At 32.8% G+C, this 22,517-nt stretch overlaps 1 protein-coding gene across 5 annotated transcripts in view; it reads right to left on the minus strand.

Annotated features, from left to right (window-relative positions):
• Positions 1-1,060: 1,060 nt before the first annotated feature.
• The window catches only part of SPAST (spastin), a 49,634-nt gene continuing 28,177 nt past the window's right edge, over positions 1,061-22,517 (minus strand). For 4 of the 5 annotated variants that reach the window (XM_010987774.3, XM_031466811.2, XM_031466810.2 and 1 more), the window contains 10 exons: positions 18,501-18,575; positions 17,616-17,687; positions 16,160-16,235; positions 15,832-15,923; positions 15,608-15,687; positions 13,102-13,144; positions 12,076-12,155; positions 10,621-10,691; positions 9,254-9,294; positions 1,061-3,989 (listed from right to left, as the gene is read on the minus strand). In XM_010987774.3, the coding sequence (XP_010986076.1) occupies positions 3,867-3,989; positions 9,254-9,294; positions 10,621-10,691; positions 12,076-12,155; positions 13,102-13,144; positions 15,608-15,687; positions 15,832-15,923; positions 16,160-16,235; positions 17,616-17,687; positions 18,501-18,575 (753 nt within the window). In that variant the 3' untranslated portion in view covers positions 1,061-3,866. The remainder of the gene's footprint in view (positions 3,990-9,253; positions 9,295-10,620; positions 10,692-12,075; positions 12,156-13,101; positions 13,145-15,607; positions 15,688-15,831; positions 15,924-16,159; positions 16,236-17,615; positions 17,688-18,500; positions 18,576-22,517) is intronic. The other variant, XM_031466812.2, reaches the window with a different exon arrangement.

Below are 22,517 nucleotides of genomic sequence, written 5' to 3' on the forward strand. Positions count from 1 at the left end.
TGAATTTGCCACTTTGAGTATTACATGCCAATTATTTTGTACAATGCTCCTGGAGTAGATTCACATTATGCATCTTCGACAGGAATAGCACAGAATACTGCATTTTTCTCATTGATCCTATTATGTGAAATATGGCCCATTAATGGTAACTTTCCTCACTAGATTATGGTGGTATCTGTCAAGTTTCTCCAGTGTAAAGTAACTGTTTCTCCCTAAGTAATACTTTGTGGGGATGTATTTTGAAACCGTCTAAGTATCTCATTCTTCATCACATTTTGAATTTATTCTTGCATTTATGTATATATTCATATTGGCTCGTACTTTCTTATTTGATGGGTTACAGTCCATTACTATAATTACTTATTTTGATGCTCAAAATTGTCCAGTGAGACCTCCTCTAATCAGTCAATAATTCATCCTCTTCCTTGTTTAAGCACTTTCTTTTCTGGCACAAGATATTCTGGGTCATCAGGTATTTTCTTTGACCTAAATCTGGAATTGGCCATTTCACCAAGGAGCCCTGGTTCCTTTAGTGGATATTATGGACTGAATGTGTCCCCTTAAAATTTGTATATTGGAACCCTACCCCACAATTTGATGGTATTCGGATATGTGCCTTTGGGAGATAATAAGGGTTAGATGAGGTCAAAGTGGTGGGATCCTCATGATGGGATTACTGTCCTTATAAGAAGAGACATCAGAGAGCTTGCTCTTTCTGCCATGTGAGGACACAGCCATTTGCCAAGACAGTGAGAGCTCTCACCATAAACCACATTGTTAGCACCTTGATCTTGGATTTCCCATGCTCCAGAACTGGGAAAATAAATTTCTGTTGTTTAAGCCACAGCTTAAATTATTTTTGTTATGGCAACCCACACAGGATAAGATTCTGATACCAAAAGTGGGGTGTTGCTTTTTCTTAGGTCAGTTTCCCAAAGTAATAGAAATAAAAGCAAAAATAAACATATGAGACCTAATCTAACTTATAAGCTTTTACAAAGGGAACCACAAATAAAACAAAAAGACAAAGTTTCAAATAAAAAAAAATCAAAAGGCAAAATAAAGTTTATAATTTATTTCCAATCCATTAGGATAAAAACTCACTTATGTAGCTGAACCTTTTAATTCATTTCTTCTGAAGAAAAGTACAAAAGACCAGAGTAGAACTGAGACAACCATTTAAAGGAAAATCCTTTGACTCAGAGTCCAAAAACAAACTATAAATGGTTCATTCTACCAAAAGAATTAGTTTTTGTACAAAATATAATGAATTTTACACTATAAACAAAGACTGCTGTATATTTACTTAAATTAGAATTCTAGTATCTGCTTTTCCTCTAATTCTTCCCAAGCACAAAGCATATATGCAGTTGCAAATCTAATAACCTCAACTGGCAGACTTAGAAAAAGCTTTTACCCTTAAGATATTTGAAAAGATGGTATTGATTCTTTCCCTTGACTCAAAGTCCAGTACATCAATACGTTTTAATTTAGTTTACAAAACTCTGCCATATTAACATGAAGAGCACACTAACGTTTAAACATTACATTCTACTGAATAACGTGAGACAGCTCAGTGCAAAATCTACAACGTCAAAATCTAAGTCTAATATTAGTTTGGAAAACCTCAGCAACTTCTATCTTTATTGAAAAAGACCAAACCAACCCCTTACACTTCCTACTATATAATATGCTATTTTTATGGCCTTTCTATGAAAGAAAAAAAAACTTAAAATAAAACAGGCATAGTAAGTCAAAGAAAACAGTTCTCCAGCGCTAAGCTCAACTTCAGACTTGATCGGGAAACACATGGATGGATATTCATACAGTAATATAATTTTCTGACTCAAAGTTTATGACAATATTAATTTGACTTTTCCATCTTTTAACATTTGGAGCCTTTGTTATCTAAAAACTTCCCCAATAAAAAGTGAGCTACATTCAATTATTATAGATAAAATTATAATTTTAGAGTTTATATTTTAAAAGTTGAGCTTGAAGCACATGGATCTTTAACATGATTGATTAACCCAGTTCTCTAAGTATCAATATTAATAATTTTCTAAATGAAATTTGAGCTTTATTGAAAATGTTTTAGTTTAGGATGTTCCTAATTCTTGTCATCATGTATATTTTATCATCTTTCATTGTCAGTATTTTATAATTGATGCTTTTAATGTTTGAGGCCTTTAAAAGATACCACTTATGATATAAAATATGCATGGTTCTAGCTCAAAAACTTCTATTTATCTCAATCCTTATTTTTATTATCCAGGGAATTCTATTATTAGAAGAAACATGATTTAAGTTATGGCTATAAATAGCACATGATCTTAAGAAACCATTCATCTTCTATATTTAGATAAATCTTTAAGGTGAGAAAGAGTAAAGTTAAAAAGAATATGTTTTCATTACAAAATTCTTATCTAGTAGGGGCAAGTTTTTAACTGTAATGTGTTCTCTCAAAACCAAAGATATTTTTCCTAAGTGAAAAATATTTGTTACTACTATTAAACTATACTTTCCACTTATGACATTTTATATAAAAGCACCAAAGAAAATTTCTGTAAACAAACTTTTAACCAGTAAGCTAAGGGCAAATATCCATTTGCCTTTATTACAATATTTAAAAGGCCATGATATGAGTCTCTACTTCCTACAATGACATTTTTATAATAAAAATCCAGGCATACTTATACAAACAAGGAACGGAATTACTGTACATTTCTGGGGAACAAAAGGCAGATTAACAGACTAAAACTTTTTAGTTAACAAAGTGAGCACAAGAAACCTATAAAATGTATGCAATGTATAAAAATTCAGTACTTTTTTAAAGTTTCATTGGAGGGATTAATAATTATTAATAAAAGATGGTAGATCCACTGGCTTATAATTATCTTGTAAACAGTAAGAAAGTAATAAGCAATAAATTAGAAATGTCTTAGCTCCCAGTACTTCCCTTCTCTTGCACAGGAACCACTTTTACAGCAGTTAATTGGCTTTCTTAAATATGAGAATAACTCTAGCAGAAAATAAATTCCACTAGGAATAAGTTAACAGTCTACAGTAGATTTCTGACAAATATATTTGGAAAAAAAAAAAATACTGCACGTCACATGAGGATTGATCTACATGTTGTATGACAGAGTGTCTCAAAACTTCAAAATTCTGTTTCACTAGATTTATTGCTATCATATTGCTTTCTAAATTGTTTGGTAGAAAGGTAACAGAAAAACAAAAAGTGAAAAGAACACATTATTTAATGTTTATAGATTTATGAAGAAGAAAAAAACCTTCAAAAAACTTTTTCCTACTACTGTTAGGTAGGAAAAAGTTTCATTTGGCACACGATTTGTAAAAAGAAAAAAAGAAAAAAAAAAAAAACCCAAAAACACAACAGTGTTTGGCATCCTAATCACCCATCACCTGTAGTAAAGAGAACAGTAGGAAAGGAAAAAAGGAAAAATTACTACTTTAAGAAACACATCATAAGACAGACAACCAAAGGCTCTTGTGTCTTCTACCATTCACTGTCTCTGGAATACTTTCATCTGTAACATAACATACAAATTACTATTTACATTATGATTACAGTGGTAAAGAAGACTAGCATCAGTTTTCGTTGTTCTCTAATTTACAGTGCTCATCGGGATAACCATGACCATCAAGGCAAGAAGGCCTTAAACAAAATATTCCAATTGCGTTTTATACTTTATTTAAGTTTATTTTATGGTTCATCTTCAGGGGTGCACAAAAAATTTTAAGACTCTGAAAAGTCCTGTAAACTTAGGCTGAGTTTCTGTAGCTGATAACTATTCATTGAAGATGGTGTGTTTTTCTCTTGGAAAGGAAAACGTTCTGCAGGCTTAAACAGTGGTATCTCCAAAGTCCTTGTTCCAACGTATGTATGCTTCTAAGGTTTGAGGGCTCACACTGCGTTTTATCTTTTTTAAGGATTCAGTGAAGTCCGATAAGCGAATATTTCTCATCTAGAATTGAAAAAAAAAAAAGACAATATAAATGATGAACATATATATAGTGGTTAACCTAACGATGGATAAAAATAATGTTGCTATTGTCTAGTAACGTTATAAATATATACAGATGTATTCTTAGAAAATCATGTCCATCATCTTACTTTACATACTAAATTCTGGGCAAGTTTGCTATATATGAAATCCCACCAAAATGCAATACTAATATACTTTCATTTCATATGTTTAGCTTCCTAGATAGAAACATTTAAATCACAATATTTTCCCATTATAAAAACAAAACATACACATAGAAAATATGGGAAACTATAGACAAATTAAAAAAAAAAAGAATCACTCAATTCCACCATTCAGATATACAACCAATACTTGGCTTATCTCCTTCCAATTTTTCTCTGCGTAGTTTTATTTTAATTTTGCATTCTCCAGTCTCATTCCCCACAAACATACTCTAGTTAAATTCATACCAGGTTTATCAGAAAGGAAAGAGGAGTTTACAAGATGCAGTTGGGACTTTTAAGGAAATATTGCTCTTTAACCACAACATGGAGGAAGCTTATATCTGAAATGTTCTAATATTAATATTGCTTATAATGCATTTTTATATTACTTTGGTCTTATTTTCTGACATTTTTAATTGGCTCTGAGAATGCAGAATAAAACAATACTGAGTTAATAAATATCTAATTTTTACCTAAGGATTTTTAAAAGGCAAAATGGAGTTTTGCACAAACGATCATTATTAAAAACTGTTACTTGTATATACATGTGAATGTTGCCTCAAAGTAAGAAGTTAAAGGAGAATTGGAGACAAATCTACAACAACTGATATTTATCTATATTCTTATTACTCTTGTAAAACCCAATCTAACTACTTTACATCCTCTCTAATATGAACATAAGATTAGAAAAAGTCAACTATACTTGTAACTTGTAGCCTAATCTGAAAAATCTTAGTCAAAAAGAAAAAGGATATATTGTTACCATAATTACTAATATGAGCCCTACATGTCTTATTTAACTGTAAAACACACATGGGCTCCTCCAAAAGCCCAAAATGTAGAATGATGAATGTAGTCTATTATCTATGATGTTTCTGAATAATGTTTGTTATTAAGATTAATATTTTAAAAGCTTTTGATGAAATTCTAATTTAAGTACATAGTTTGGTGTATGTATAAACATACAAAATTTATATATGATATTTTAAACTTAAAAGAGACTAATGTATGTAATAGGAAAAATCAACTGGTAGCTAGTTCAGTAAAGAGGGGAAATAAATAGCAAAAGTCTCATCAAAACAAAATAATAAAAGAATTAATAAAGTTAAACTGAATACAAACTATGTGCTTTATAAACAAAGTACATTATACCCTGAATTTATAACCAAATGATTTTCAGTACTACCTCTTAAAAATACAGAATTCCGACATAATTATTCAACTTTCTATTCTTATAAACTAAAATCAGTTGTGTATATCTCACCTAAATTTGTGCACATACACTACTACCTGGCAACAGTTAATAAAACTGTACCAAAGAATGCCTGAAAAAAATTCGAGTACTGTATTTTAGAAACCAAACCACTTGTGTTTTCCTGTCACCTCATAAATGAGACTGATAGAATGAATTTCCTTAATCTCTATAATAAATTGCCATTATTTAGTATTTATGTATTTTAAAATTATTTAATGGACACTTATAAAAAATATTCACTATTTGCCAGACTGTTAAGTGTGTTATAACTATTAACTCATAAGGCAGGACTAACAGCTAAAAGCTACTACTGAATTAATACTAAAATCATTAGATTAAAAGTAAACTTACACTAGATAAAAGTATACAGTAGAACCAAAAATTGTAACAATGTAACCTGACTGCACATAATTAGTGGAATGGTCACAAAAGGTACCAGTAATGTTATTTCTTGTAATTCATTCAGTAGTTTTAAGTATAGTACTGCTATCCGAAATTTAGTTTAAAATAATGTTATGGCTTATATATTTTTAAGATATAAGATACAATTATATTTATATTTTTAGGTGCGGGGTTTAAAAGTTCAAGTAGATATGTTACACTGTAATACTGAAATAAATGTACTGTATCTGAATGAATTCACAGTATCTAAAAAATATGTGTATTTTCAGGCTCTTGTCATTGGAGTGGGCTAACTTAACACCAATGTTAATAAAAAATAAAGTAGCATGCATTTTCACAACCAGAGTCTTAAAATTATTCTCCATTAAAATGAACCAGGTTCCCATAGAGTTGCTGGTTACATGTCTTGGAATAGACAAATTCAAGGTGTGCTTTGCTCCCAAAAAGCAAGAGTGTGTTTCAAAGTTCTGAAGTAGTGTTGAGAGGGCTCTTCTTAATATAAAAATAGATTTCACTGGCCAAATGTGACCCACTAAACATAAAATAAAATTATAATTGATTTACTGATGGTGTGGGCATTTTCTGACACGTCTCCTAATGATTCTGCCTCTTGTTATATACGTATATATGCTCTTATGAAATCCCTTCCCCCTGAGTGTGGACTGGACCTAAGAACAGAATATAGCAAAAGTGATGAGATGTCACTTCTAGGATTTATGTTATCAAGACTATGACTTCCATCTTTTTTTTTTTCAGGGGGAGGTAGTTAGATTTACTTAGTTTTATTTATTTTTAGAGGAGGTATTGGGGATTGAACCCAGGACCTGGTGTATGCTACACATGCGCTCTACCACTTGCGCTATACCCTCCCCTCTATGACTTTCATCTTGGTGGCACTCTCTTGTCTTTCTGGCTCACTTGCTTTGATGAAGCAAATTACTGTGTTGGGGAGGCCTATGTGGCAAGTAACTGAAGGTGGCCTTTAGCCAATAACCAGAGAAAACTGAGGCTCTCAGCCCAATACAAGAGTAAATGAATCTGGCAAAGAACCATGTGAACTTGGAAGATCTTTCCCCTGTTGAGTCTTACAGTAACTACACCCCCAGCCAACATCGTAATTGCAACACTGTCAGAAACCCTGGCCAACACTTTAATTGCAGCCCTCTGAAAGAGTTTGAAACAGAGGACTTAGCTAAGCTGTGCCCATATTCCTGACTCTGAAAAATGTGAGACAATAAATACATGTCATTTTAAACTGCCAAGTTTTTAGGCAAACTTTTGTTATATGGCAATTAGATAGCTATTGCAACAGAATTACCTTGTTTTAAAATCATGAGTCTATAAGAGTTACTGAAAAAAGAAGATAGACTCAAAATACATTTACTCTTCAAATGAAACAGGAACTATATTTAGGTTGACATTGTTCAGTGAAGAAGAAAAATGTTAAAGTTTGGTTGTATGTATATTCTCAGGATGGGTAGAACATATACAAAGGTTAACAGAGCCACTATCAGTGGAAAACAGATTTCTTTTCCCATCAAATTATTATGGACATATTCCTAAGAATTTCTACTAGTTGCTAAGCAGCTATCTACTTGCTTTCATAAAATCATTTTAAGTTATTAATGAAGGTGTATCAAAGCATTTCACTTATAGGTATGAGTGTCCTCCCCAATGGATTGTCACAGGAAATGCCATGGCCTAGGAGCTTGAGACAGAGTGAAGAATACTTAGAGATGTGGAGCTGAGTGGATTTTGCCTAAGTCAACTTGGAATCTGTAGACAGCTTCTTACTAAAAATTTACCTGCCAACCGATGGTTTTAGCTCATTACTTACTGTCTTGATTAGTCCTTTAATTCTGTATGGTCTTTCCAAGGGACAAACACAGAGGCCTAAAATGTCCCACAATGGACCTTTCCTCAGCTTGAATCTAGGGGGCCAGAGTATGTATATGAGATATCAAGTTTGCCTGTCCTGTCTCCAAGGCAGGGAGGGTGGTGTGTGGAAAAGAAATAATTCATGCACAATGCTTACTTTTTGGATAGAAAAGTATAATAATTAGGTTTATGCTATGAGTACAAGACCATAAAAATAATATACTGATGGGACATTGTTAATAAATTATACCTGAACTATTAAAAATACCCTCAATACTTTGAGAACACAAATTTTACATATATATATATGAATTAGAAAATTGTGGAGTTAAAATTATGAATCAGATCAAAGGGACCTGGAACCTATACTTTAAACATGAATTTTTAAAGTAACAGTAGCTAAAACACCAACGTGCGTATGTGGAATTCTCTATTCCTAAGCTTCATTCATGTCAAACACACTCCAGATAAACTAGACTGTTACAATGGAAAAGGGTGGCTGCAAGAAGTATGAGGGGTTTCTTAGCAATGTAGTCAATTAACTATAAGATGCCCAAAGACAACTTCACATTTGGAAGCTTGAAAAAAAGACTGCCAAAATGCACTCAAATATACTCACTCTCTCTGTTAAGAGTTCCCTGTCTCTTCAATAGCTGTTAAAACATGAACAGGACCCTCTGCAATGTGCAGACCCCAAGCTAGCCTCCAGCTTATATCTCAGGTTTTTTTTTTTTTTTTTTGCAGTTCACATTTGAACTCCACTGGAGTTCTATTCTATTCCAAGAATGAATTCTCTTCAGGTAATGTCTCAGGTGCTATCTGATTTAAAATGTCTGCTCACACAGCTATGATCATTCTGCATATCCAAATCTATATTTGGCAAGCAATTTTTTTTCAAAAGAAATGCTTCAGTATCTCATACGCAGGTTTACTATATTTTAAAAATGTAACAAATTATACTACAATGGAAACTGTATTGCTTTTATAAGAATACCTAAACATTATTGAAAAAGTAACAAAATAGAACATCAGGGGGTTAACCTGTTACAAGCTGTCTTCATAATGTATAATATCCTCGTTTCCTATAATTTTCTTCTATTTAGTATTGATATGATTTGATAGACAATGACTTGAGAACTCTGTACAGTATTTTTTGTGTATTACCAAAGAACACCATAAAAGATTGCAATCTAGGGGGTGGGGGAATAGCTCAGTTGTAGAGTGTGTGCTTAGAATGCATGAGGTCATGAGTTCGATCCCCAGTACCTTCCTCAAAGAAGAAAAAATGATAATAAATAAAATAAATAAATATTACCTCCTCCCCCCTAAACTACAACTCAAGAATAATAAAAAAAAAATTTTACAAACACTGCAATTTGACAGTCCTCCATATTTTGAAATAAAGCAAAATTAGTTTTTTCTAGTTTCTAATCAAATAAACTAGAAAAATCCAGACAAAAGATAAGTTTCACAATATAGAGAACCAGAACAATAGAGTATACCTCACTGGCAGACATATTCTTCACTTGTTCTGGTTTCAGTTCTGTAGAATAGAAAAGTCAGCCACTTTTAAGTTTAAAGATTTTCAAGTTTAAATTACTGAAGAGCAAAACCAAGTACAATAATCTAAAAGTGTATGTTCAATATAAATAATTATATTTTAAAAGATATGCATTAATATTAAGAGCACAATTTATAAATGCTTAGAATAATATTCCTTCTTAGGAGTAATGAAAGGCATTCAATTTCTTTACAAATTGCTCAATAACAGCAGATTTTACAAATTTAAGAGAAAACTTAAAATAATGCAACTTGGTCTTTACAAAAGGTATTAGTTTTTTTTTTTTAAGCTAACAACTTTATCTGCTTCAGAATAATAGTGAAAATACTCTAAAAAATACAAATGATTTATACATTAGCTACTGTTCCTGAGTCCACTATCTGATTAAGATTTCATGCCTTCAGCAGTAAGAAACTTTGACTAAAACGCTTTACCCAGAGTTTCAAAATATATTCCCAAGATTACATGTTATTCTCCAAAGCAGCAGTTCTTAAGCAGTACCCTGTTTCACTGTTGCAGATATGTTTTGTATTTTACCATCATGGCCAGTAACCTGAGTGCAGACCTGAGAGCACCACCCATCCACCACCCATGCTTGGAAAAACAGCTGTGAACATCTCTCAAGTGGTATCACAGTGAATTTAATCTAACATAACCTAAAAATGATCAGGTGTGGTACTTCAGAATCAACAAATTACTCTGAATCAAAACACAGCAATGAATGATACACTTTGCTGTAATTTTTCAAAAGATAACATATAATGATGAAAGTAAAAACTTCTATTTATGTAAATTCCCTTAGAAACATTAATTTCAAGTGATATTAAAATACTGAAATGAAAAGAACTAAATAACAGATAAGAACATTTTCCCTTTATTCTTTCATGCCTGCTTTGAAAAGTTTTCTTTTTATTTGAGTTTTCTGCTGCTAATCTTCTATCAAGAATTGAAGCCTGCTGTCTAGAACAAGGCTCATGGTTCACTGACTGATCCATGGACTGTCTTCGTATGCTCTGTGAGCTAAAGAATGGTTTCACATTTTTTCGATTGTTGTTAAAAAAAGAAGAAAAAGAAAAGAATATGCAACAGAGAGTATATGTGGCCCACAAGCCTAAAATATTTGCTATTTAGGCTTTTTTTCAGAAAGGTTTGCTGACCCTAAGTCTAAAAACTTTGTATCAAGTTTTCCATTGATACAGCTTTACTGCTTTCCTACTAGTAAAAAAAAGATCTCTCAATAGGGACTTCTCAAACTTCTCAAATGGTCTAATAAACAGTTCTAAATGTTTCAAGCTCTTGTATTCCTACCTCGGATAGGACCCAGTGCTGCATCTTTTGCCAAAGCTGTTAGATCACTTCCTGAGTATCCATCGGTCATTCTGAGAATGGGAAAAAAAGAAAGGGTAACTTATTTTCACCTCTGCAGATTTAAAACCGCCACATAATAAGAAGGTAAAACCTAGTTTGCCTTTGTCATCAAGCAAACAGCTTTATGATTTGATTTTAAGGGCACAGGAAGGACCACTTGCTAAAAACATAACAGTCTACTGCTGGTTCCTTGTACCAGCTCAATTTTCATCATTAGAACCATTCCTTTAGATAAAGGTATACTATACCCCCAGGAGGCTCATTAAATTGTAAATATGTCCCCTGGAAAGGTAACATCTATAAGCCATTGCTGGCCACCTGACACATAACCACAACTACTCCTCTATAGGTTAATGAGTCTTTATCTTGATAAAAAGAACTGCCTTGATGGAATGAGGGCCAATTAAGAAAGATTTCTTTAAATGTAGGACAGACAGGGTGAAGACAGGGTCTAGGGTGGAAGACATTGGCAAAAAGAGGCACACCTGAATGGGATGCCACAGTGGAGAATCCTGGGCAGCCAAGAGATTATCAAAGGGAATTAATAACTATGGAGGCAAAGGAAAGAGGAAAATAAAACAGGAAAAAAAAAAAAAAAAGCATTTACTTATCATGTACTATGTTAAATAACTACACAGATCAAACATTATTAGCAGAATTCTTTCACTGGAGTGACAAAGTAGGATTTCAATATTTCTAAGTATTGAATTTGTTCTTTTTTAATTGGTATCTGGGAACTCAGAGTTTTTACTAAAGCCACTAGCTATTCACATTTTGTTGAATATTTTAAATTACTTTATGAGATTTTTCAATGACTAAAATTCATGACTGCCTCTCATATTCAGCTTCTACTTAAGTACATCACTCATAAAGAAGGTTGAAGACGTCAAAGTTTTAAAAAATTATGTGTAATGCAAAAGAACAAGTTTAAATGAAAATATCTGTGTTTGTGTGGAAAGATACAAGATGCTTTAAAGTTTTAAAATTACTTTAATACCATTTATAAGTTTTAACAAGTTTATAAAAAGAATATAGTACCATCATTAGATACATAGGTCATGTTTTCTAGAGGATCTAGAAATTGAAATTTAGACACCATATATATAAGAAAATGAGATAAGAAAGAAGCAGATATAGCTCAGTAGTAGAGCGCATGCTTAGCATGCATGAGGTACTAGGTTCAATCCCCAGTACCTCCACTTAAAAAATTAACAAACAAATAAATAAACCTAATTACCACCCCTCCAAAAAAGGAAGAAGGGAAAGGAAGTATAGGATGAAACAAGAAGTCTTCTGATAAATAAACTACTCATGAGTTTACTTTAAACAAAACAGAAAATGAAGTCTTAAAAAAAGAAAAAAAAGCTTCAAGATAGACCAAATCAAATTACTCACCTAGCAAGTTGTGCCAGTTCTTTCTGGGTCAATGGGCTTCCTTGTTTACATAATAGGTTTTTTAATAAAAGTAGTCGTGTCTGAAGAGAAATATTAAAGAATTATCAGTCCTAAGAATTAGCTTAATAAAATACCCAAGAATCGGGTTCAAATCCCAACTCTCACTTAGGAGCTGAATGATCTTATACAAATCACTGTACATCTTAAAGCCTCATTCAAATCTGTTAAAATGACAATTTTTTAAGAGTTCCTGGAAGAGTTATAGATAATCCAAATAAAGCAGTAAGGAAATAGCTGCTGTTACTCCCAAAGGTCTGAGCTAGACAACCACAATTTTTAAAAAAGTTTTATAGAGGTACAAATCCATGTAACATGAATCTCACCTATTTTATGTATATAATTCAATGACTTTTAATACAGAATTTTGCAACCATCACCACAACAATTTTAGAATATTTCTACCACTCTAAAAAGTCCGCTTGTGCCTGTTTGCAGCTAAAAACCCACTTCCACCCCATAGCCTTAACTAACCACTATCTACATTATGTTTCTAGAAATTTGCCTTTTCTGCATATTTCATATAAATGGAATCATATGATATGTAATATTTTGCATCTGGCATCTTTCACTTAATATAATGCTTTTGAGGTTCATCCACATTATAGCACGTGTAAGTAGGTCATTCCTTTTACTGCTAAATAGTAGTCCATTAAATGGATATACCACATTTGTTTCTTCATTCACCAACTGATGACTATTTTAGATTCTTTGCAGTTCTTGGCTATTTTTTACAATGCTGTTATAAAAATTCTTGTACATGTCTTTGTGTAGACATCTGTTTTCACTTCCCTTGGGCAGATTCTTAGGAATGGAATTGCTGGGTCTTAGAGTAAGTTTATGTTTATCTTTTTAAGAAACTGCCAAACTTCTCCTATGTAGCTGTACCATGCATTGGAAGATTTAATACTGCCAAGATGGTAGTTCTTATTTCTGCCTAAAAAAAGAAAATCAAACATAGATACATACCTCCTCATTTGGCAAAGACACATATACCCGTTTGATGAAACGCCTAAAAAAGGATTCAAGCAATCTCAGAATTAGAGTTTTGAATATAAAGATAACTCAGTTCAAGCAGCAAATGGAAAGAACCAAAGCTTTAAATATAATGCTCAAGGTATTTGAATACATTTTAGCAGTCATTAACGTAAAAAGTTATTTTTAGTTACTCTTTCAAAACATTCCAGTTAATATTAAAATCCTCAATTTAATAGTCACAATTAAATTAACCATTTATGTATGTGTATTTTTTAACAGCAATAATACTTTAAAACAAAATGTCTGATAAAGAAGTTGAATAAACAGATCTCTGCTGTCTTTTTGAAACTGAAAACAACTAAAACCAACCAACCAACCAACCAACAGAAACAGAAATGTAAACTCCATCATCAACAAACTAGGTAATGTTTATGGAACTAAAATGTATGAAGAAGGGCAGCTTAAGGCAGTGAAAATTACACTGAAAAAAAGAATACACATAGGACCTGCCACTGTAGATTCTAGATATGGCTGTGAGAGCACAGTTTCCCAGAGGAAACAGAGAGAACACACTCCGAGGGGTAATAGAATCAACCTCCCCACATTTAAACAAGCATGTGAAGTCTGGTTCAGCAGATGATGTGATCCTACTCAGTAGCAGGAGAATGGGAAGGAAGGTGAGGCTCAACAAAGAAACTCAAAAACACATCATTTTGTAAGAAGACATCAATCAGTCTGGCAAGATGACAAGCTGTCTTGCAATGACCAGTCTTTTTCAGTTGAAGACTAAATCAAATCAATCTGATTTACACACACATATACTTCCTTATCAGGTATGGCTTTGCTGTGAGTCAGGGAGATTGCCTTTTATTCCACAGTGTTCATAGGACAACTAAGATACTTGCTTGGTATCTTACTTTTCTAGCTTTTCTCCTACAATATCCTTCCAAAACTAGGTTTTACAAGAAAACTCCCCTTATTCAAATGAAAATAATAAGCAAAACAGGCAAAAGCACAGGATTAAAAAACAAAACAAAACCCAAAAACAATGCCAAAAGAAGAGGGAAGAGAATACAATAAATATAAAATAGATAAAATGAAGAACACGCACAAGAGGATTTTGCCATAGAGCAAATTAAATTGTGACCAGTATCTTTTCACGAAATAAAATAACTTAGTGGAAAAAAAGGGCTTCTGTGAAATAAGAGCTCAATGAGATATAAGGACTCAAACAAATGACAGGCAAAGGCTCAAGGAAATAAGACAACAGAAGATGAAAAATGGGAGAGCAGAGATCAGGAAAGCAATAAAAAAGAAAACAAAAACCATCAGAGAAACAAAGGTTACAAAAGTAGTAGTAGAAAGGAGATTAGACACCAGCCCAGGGATAGATAAGGATCACAAACAAGAAAACAGAAACAAAACAAAACAAAACAGAAACAGTTAAAAAGGAGTAGAAAGGAAATTACAGATATGGAAGACAAAAAGATGCAACATAATGCATAAATATAGTGTGTGTGGAAGAAAAAACTACAGAAAAATGAGTTGGAGAGGGGAGAGGTGGGTGGGAAGGGACAGACTGGGAGTTTGAGATTGGTAGATACTGACAGGTGTATATAGAATAGATAAACAAGTTTATACTGTATAGTATAGAGAAATATATACAAGATCTTGTGTAGCTCATGGGGAAAAAGAATATGAAAGTGAATATATGTATATTCATGTATGACTGAAAAATTGTGCTGTATGCCAGAAATTGACATAGCACTGTAAACTGACTATAACTCAAAAACAAACAAAAAAAAGAAAAATGAGCTGGAGAAAAAAATGAAAGGTAGTATTCAAAATAACTTTCCCAAAACAAAGGAGATCCCAAACTATCAGTTTAAACAAACACCAAATCCCAGGAAAAATAAACACAGATCAACCAAGATTATTTTTCAAATAAGTAGATTCCAATGGTTGAAAACGATCCAGTAAAGAGAAAAAAAAAATCAAGTTAATCCATAAATGTGAATAAAATAGGCTTCAGACTTTCACAGTGCAACACCCAATCCTAGAAACAATGGGGCAATGTTATAAATTCCTCAGGTCCAAGAATTTTATGCTGAGTCAAACTGTTCTCCCAGAAGAAGGGAACAAACTTGTTCAAACACACAAGAGAATGTAGCTCACATGAACTTTGCTTTTATCAGCTTCTCATGAAGCTCAGTACAGGAGGGTAAGAATCAGTTTTGGAGTTTTAAGATAATTTAATACAATGCATAAGAAATAAGCAATGTGCCTAAAACCATAAAGTTAAAAACAGTTCTCCTGATATCATCCTGGCCCTGTCCGCAAAATCTTTAGCTGGGAACAAGCAGTCAGAGGATGGATATAGAGAAGAAAATAATGAATTTAGTCTTCAAATTGAGAATAAAGGAAACAAAAAATATGTGAGATGATCACATGAGTAAATATATCTGAAATAAATGTGTTTCTACATAAATCTCCCTACCTGAGAACAGCCTCATCAAGTTCCTGTGGCCTGTTAGTTGCACCCATTACAAGCACTCTGTCATCTCCAGCAGATTGTACCTATAAGCCAAAGATATTTTTCAATACTTTTAGATAAACAAAGAAAAACACAATAAAGATATCTATTTCTAATTTGGGTCATTTGATGGGAAAATATATACACTAAGATGTCACCACATTAAAAATACCATAACCAATACTTACACCATCAAATTCTATTAGAAATTCAGTTTTTAGACGTCTACTAGCATCATGTTCTCCTTCTCTTCTTTCACACAAAAGGCTATCAACTTCATCTGGAGGAAATACAAGGATAAGACTTTAATTAAAAGCCAAGCTATATGAGTCATCTGAGATTAACCTAGTTTACTAGTTAAGTTTTAATATAATGGGTCCTACTCGATTCATTAGTCTTTAACTTTCTGCTTCTTTAAAACTTTCCTTCCGAATAATCTTTTCCTTCACACCCCTCACATTTGGAGAGGGGAATTTCACAATGTTTGACTAACTTAGTTAAAAAACATGTTCTTACCTATAAAAATTATAGAAGGTTGAAGTTCTCGAGCCACAGCAAAAAGAGCTCTCACCAATTTCTCTCCTTCTCCCACCTAAAACAAGGCATTATACATTCTTATACCCATAAAGTGCAACATTATTCCAGTGAATTTTTAACTTTCACTACTGAAAGTCCAGAATCTAGGAATTTAATTTCCTTTCTTTGCAATAACCAAAGATTTGGTTTAAGAAATGGAGGTGGGGGGACTGAAGGGGTGTTACTGAATTGTTGCTTATAATTTTAGAAAATAGACTACTTATTTGTTACTTAGTACAGTCTGGAAAGTACTTTTAAAAATGAAATATATCTCTGTCTTGCTTGACTCTGCATTCCTAAGACTTGAGAATGGAATAGCCATATCAAGGTGTAACTAGTGAGAAGATGGGATACTAGAGGAGAGATACAGAGCACATATTCCTTAAGCTCAAGGCTGCAGGGTGTATTTATAGAAGCAGGTAAGTTGGAAAGTGCACTCCTAAACAAAATTTGCTTTACTAAGAACACCTTGAAAACCCATTCTCATAATATAACTGTCATATAATGTTATGTTATGTCAAAACATAAAAGTATTTCTAGGTAGTCCAGGAGGTCTATGAAACCCCTTGAGACAGTCCCAGGGGCTGAGACACTATTCTAAAACCATTCTAGGCATCAAAGTTACATTTAATGAAAGGGTCATGATGTTTGGGATAATCTACTATAAAAGCTATTTTGTTCTCTATGTGGTATCTGTTCTTTTTACCGTAAATTTCATAAAAAAAAAAAAAAAAAAAAAAAAAAGGAATGGCCTCAGATTTAGAATCATCAAAACAAATATTCTCAGACCCGGAAAAAACTGCAAGAGATCACCTCTTATGACACTGAAACTTTATAAATGAAGTAAAGCCTAAAGTGATACTTTCTTAGGCCATCTCAGCATGTATAAGTTAGGTTGGAATCTCTATCTCCTAACTTCCAAGATAGTGTTTTCCATTATACTACGTGCATAATGTGGGTAAACCTACTTTAATAACAATTTTACTTATAAAATTTCACATAGGATGCAAAATGTAACCAGGAAAAGCATCATTTCATAGTTAGTTTTAAGTACTTTACAAAATTGAGGACCCTACCAATACCTGGTATCTTGGACTTCTAACCTCCAAAATATTAGACAGTAATTTTCTGTTGTTTAAGCCAGCCAGTTTATTGTGCTCTGATATACACCCCTAACAAATGAATACAGTATGTGACAGAACAATTTTAATTTTTAAAAAGCCCAACAAATACATATAACTTTTTACTTTGAAAAGTGATATTTATCATATCTAAATAATAGATATAGCACTCATAGAAAAACAATTTTATGCAATATTATTACCATTTATACTTAACACAGTTAACATTTAGATAGTAACTTAAAACATAACAATACTAGAAAAAGAACACTCACATATTTTGAAGTTAAACTTGCAGCACTTATATTAAAGAAGGTTGCATTAGATTCTGCAGCTACTGCTTTAGCCTTTAAAAATCACAAGAGTAAATATTATATTAGTTCAATTGCTTTAAAAAGACAACCACATTTGATCAATTTAAGCACTAGAAAAGATTTCCTAAAAATAAAAGGTATGACACAATTCCCACTGTATGGCAGTCAATGTGTTTCTTCTCAGAAATAAAAGGTCTAGGAAGAGCTGTGCTTATTTCCACTCTCTTTTTCTTTAAGAGAGAACTGATAGGAAGAGGTGTAAAAAAAAAAAAAAAAGAAGGTGTTATTCTCTTCCTAGTTATAGAAAGATAACTGGGAGGAGAAAGACAAACAGCTAAGGGAAAAAAATTACTTTCTCTATTTATGTTTTCCCTCTACAAGAGTTATACAGGTGAAAGAGATACCCATATCTTAGCAAAAACTTCTGGCAAAAGGATACAGAAAAAAAAAATCTGTTGTATGTCAATTATGCCTCAATTTAAAAAAAAGAAAAATCTGTATCATGTTGATTATTTGATTTAAATAAGGATGTTAAGATGGTAAAAAATAAAAGATTAGGAAGATACTCAATACAGTAAAGAAAGCTCTTCTATGGTAAAACATTATTATTATGGGAAAATAATGAAAATTACACTATTAAATTTACTCAGCCCCAAACTCCAACTGAAGATAACATATATGGTTTTCCACCTACTTCATCATTAAAAACTAGTTTAAAAACTCAAGAGAAGTACATTATAGTAAAAGCAAGTCAAATAATAGACTCAAGGACAATGAAAAGTTTCTTTTTTTATATTGTATCTCTAATATCTCAGTAAAACATGCAAATTTAAAAAGAATTCTTACCAGCATTGTTTTTCCATTTCCAGGTGGACCAAAGAGTAACAGTCCTCTGGCAGGAGCTCTAAGCCCTGTGAACAACTTAAAAATATATACTTTCATGGAGATTCCTCAAAAGACTAGGAATAAACTTACCATATGACCCAGTAATCCCATTCCTGGGCATATATCCAGAACCCTACTTCAAAAAGACACCTGCACCCCAATGTTCATAGCAGCACTATTTACAATAGCCAAGACATGGAAACAGCCTAAATGTCCATCAACAAATGGCTGGATAAAGAAGATGTGGTATATTTATAAAATGGAATACTATTCAGCCATAAAAATGACAACATGATGCCATTTGCAGCAACATGGATGTCCCTGGAGAATGTCATCCTAAATGAAGCAAGCCAGAAAGAGAAAGAAAAATACCATGTGAGATTGCTCATAAGTGGAATCAAAAAGAAAAGAAAAGAAAAGAAAAGAAAAGAAAAGAAAAGAAAAGAAAAGACAAGACAAGACAAGACAAGACAAGACAAGACAAGACAAGACAAGGCAACAAATGAACATAAATACAGAACAGAAATAGATTCATAGACATAAAATACAAACTTGGGGTTGCCGGGGTTGGGTGGGAAGGGACAGGCTGGGAGTTCAAAATTTGTAGAAACTGAAAGGTATATATATAGAATAGATAAACAAGATTACACTGTATAGCACATGGAAATATATACAAGATCTTGTGGTAGCTCACTGAAGAAGAATGCAACAATGAATATATATATATATATATGTTCATGTATAACTGAAAAATTGTGCTGTACACTGGAATTTGACACAACATTGTAAACTGACTGTAACTCAATAAAATTAAATTATATATATATATATATAGTGTTACCAGACTGGTAATACTTTACTTAACAGTAAAGGTGTCTGTACTTTTAAGTTGAACCTTATGAAGTGGGTAATATTCAAACCAAAGAAAAAAATACTTTATTTTTTGAGTAGTTTTAGGTTTACAGAAAATTGAATGGAAAGTACAGAGAGTTTCCATCTAATTCTTCACCCTTCCCATTTCCCCTATGATTAACATCTTGCATTAGTGTGGTATATTTACTATGGCTGATGAACACTGATACGTTATTATTAACATGAGTAGTTCACAGTTCACGTTAGGGTTCACTACTTATGCTGCATATCCACCATTATAGTTTCATACAGAACAGTTTTACTACCCTAAAAAAACGCTTTCTGAACCATCTATTCATCACCCTCTCCCTCCCCATGAATCCTCGGCAGCCACTGACCTTATTCAAGCAAGTCATACAGTTGAAATCACACAGTATTAGCCTTTTTGGATTGGCTGCCTCTTTCAGATTTTCCTCTTTAGCAATATACATTTAAGATTCCTCTGTGAATTTTCATGGCTTAATAGCTCATTTTTTTTAGTGCTGAATAATATTTCATTATATGGATATACTAGAGTTCTTTTATCATTTACCTACTGAAGAGTATCTCGGTTGAGTCTAAGTTTTGGCAATTACAAATAAAGCTGCTATAAATATTCCTGTGAGGGGTTTTGTGTCGACATAAATTTTGACTCATTTGGTCAAATGCTAAGGAGGGTGGAGGGAGAGGGTATTGCTCAGTGAGCGGTACAGTGTATGCATTGCATGGATGAGGTCCTGGGTTCAATCCCCAGTACCTCCATTAAAAGTAAATAAACCCAATTTCATCCTCTCCCCCACCCCCTGGCCAAAAAAAATATTAAGGAGGGTGATTGCTGGATAGTATGTAAAGAGTACGTTTAGTGTTGTAAGAAAGTGGCTGCACCATTTTGCCTTCCTACCGGCAATGAACAGGAGTTCCTATCACTCTACATCCCCACTAGCATTTGATGTTGTCAGTGTTTTGGATTTTAGCCAATCGAATAAGCGTGTGGTGGAATCTTACTGTTGTTTAACTTGCAATGCCCTAGTGACAAATGATGTTGAGCATTTCTTCATATTCTTATCTGTCCTCTTTATATCTTCTGTGGTGAGGTGTCCATTTAGACCTTTTGCCCATATTTTAATTGGGTTGTTTTCTTATTGTTCAGTTTTACAAGTTATTTGTATATTTTGGATACCAATTCTTTATAATAAGTTTTGCAAAGATTTTCTCCCAGTCTGTGGCTTGTCCTTTCATTCTCTTAACATCTTTCACAGATACTTTTTTAATTTTAATGAAGTTCAACGTCAGTTTTTTCTTTCAAGGACCATGCTTTTGGTGTTGTATATGATAAGCCATCCACCTAGATTTTCTCCTATGTTATCTTCTAGGAGTATTACGGTTTAGTTTGCATTTTACATTTAGGCCTGTGAATTAATTTTGAATTAATTTTTGTGAAAGGTGTAAAATGTGTCTAGATTCATTTTTTTACATGTGATGTTGTTCAGTTGTTCCAGCATCATTTGTGGAACAGGCTATCCTCTTTCCAATGAATTGCCTATGCTCCTTTGTCAAAATTCAGTTGACTCTATTTGTGTGGGTCTATTTCTGGCATATCTATTCTGTTCCACTGATCTATTTGTCTGTTCTTTCACCAGTGATACACTGTCTTGATTACTGTAGCTTTGTAAAAGAAATCTGTTCAGCTTTGTTGAGATATAAATTGACATAAGGTTATGTAAGTTTAAAGTGTACAACACGATGATTTGAAACTGCAAAATATTCACTAAAGAAGGTTAGTTAATACATCCTTCACTTCATATAATTACCATTTTGTTGTTCTTACAGTGAGAACATTAAAGCTCTACTCTCATAGTAACTTCTGAGTATACAATATAGCAGTGTTAGCTATTGTCATCATGCTGTACATTAGATTCCCAGAACTTAATCATCTTATAATTCAAAGTTTGTACCTCTGACTACCACTTCCTCATTTCCCCCACTTCTCAGCCCTTGGCAATCACCATTCTATTCTATCTATGAGTTTGATGCTTTTAGATTCCACATGTAAGTAAGCTACACAATATTTGTCTTTCTCTGTCTGACTTATTTCACTTAGCATAATGCTTTCAAGGTCCATCCATATTGTCACAAATGACAGGATCTTCTTCTTTCTTATGGTTGCATAATACTGAATTATACACATATACCACATTTTCTTTATCCATTCATCCATCAGGGGACACTTAGGTTGTTTCTGTCTTCGCTGCTGTGAATAATGCTGCATGATTACTAAAGATTTACAGTAAGTCCTGAAGTCAGGAAGTGTCAGTCCTACAACTTTCTTCTTCTCTAATACTGGGTTGGCTCTTCTGCCTCTCCATATAAACTTTAGAATCAACTTGTCAATATTCACAAAATAACTGGCTGGAGTTTTGACTGGGATTGTGTTGAATCTAAATATTGACTTGGGAAGAACTGTCATCTTGATAATATTGAGTTTTCCTATTCATTTATGTAAAATATCTCTCCATTTATTTAGATCTTTGATTTCTTTCATCAGAGATTTGTCATATACTTTGAAATATAGTGTTGCTTTTGTGTGGAAAGGTATGTTTTATTTTATTTTATATTCTTCTGTATAGTTTGAATTTTTTTCAAAGATTACTATTTGTGACTTTAATAAATTATTTTTAATGTTAAAATATAATTTAAAACATAGTCCTATTTGATATCAGGGAGGTGGACAAGAGTTTTTTCAATGTCCTTTCCAGTCCATGACTCCATGAATGAGCAAGGGTTAAAGCACTTGCTTTAAGTAATTCTAAGAACAAATTAACTCAAGAATATACCTTTAATAGTATTTATCTCCTTAAAGCCAGTTTTAGTGTTAGGTGACTTAATTATGATTCTGTGCTTCTATAATGGAATAAAAATTCTAGTATACTAAAGAATGAATTAGTTCATCATGATGCCTGCCATACTCAACTTTCCAGTTCAGCCCAGCAATGTTCCCATGTGGTCCAAGAAAGCTCCCCACTGTGGGGAATTAAGAATAAAACTGATTTGTTGCACAATGGAGGTGCTTTATGAGATAAGTCTGAC

The sequence above is a fragment of the Camelus dromedarius genome, chromosome 15, assembly GCF_036321535.1.
Source record: "Camelus dromedarius isolate mCamDro1 chromosome 15, mCamDro1.pat, whole genome shotgun sequence".
NCBI lineage: Eukaryota > Metazoa > Chordata > Mammalia > Artiodactyla > Camelidae > Camelus > Camelus dromedarius.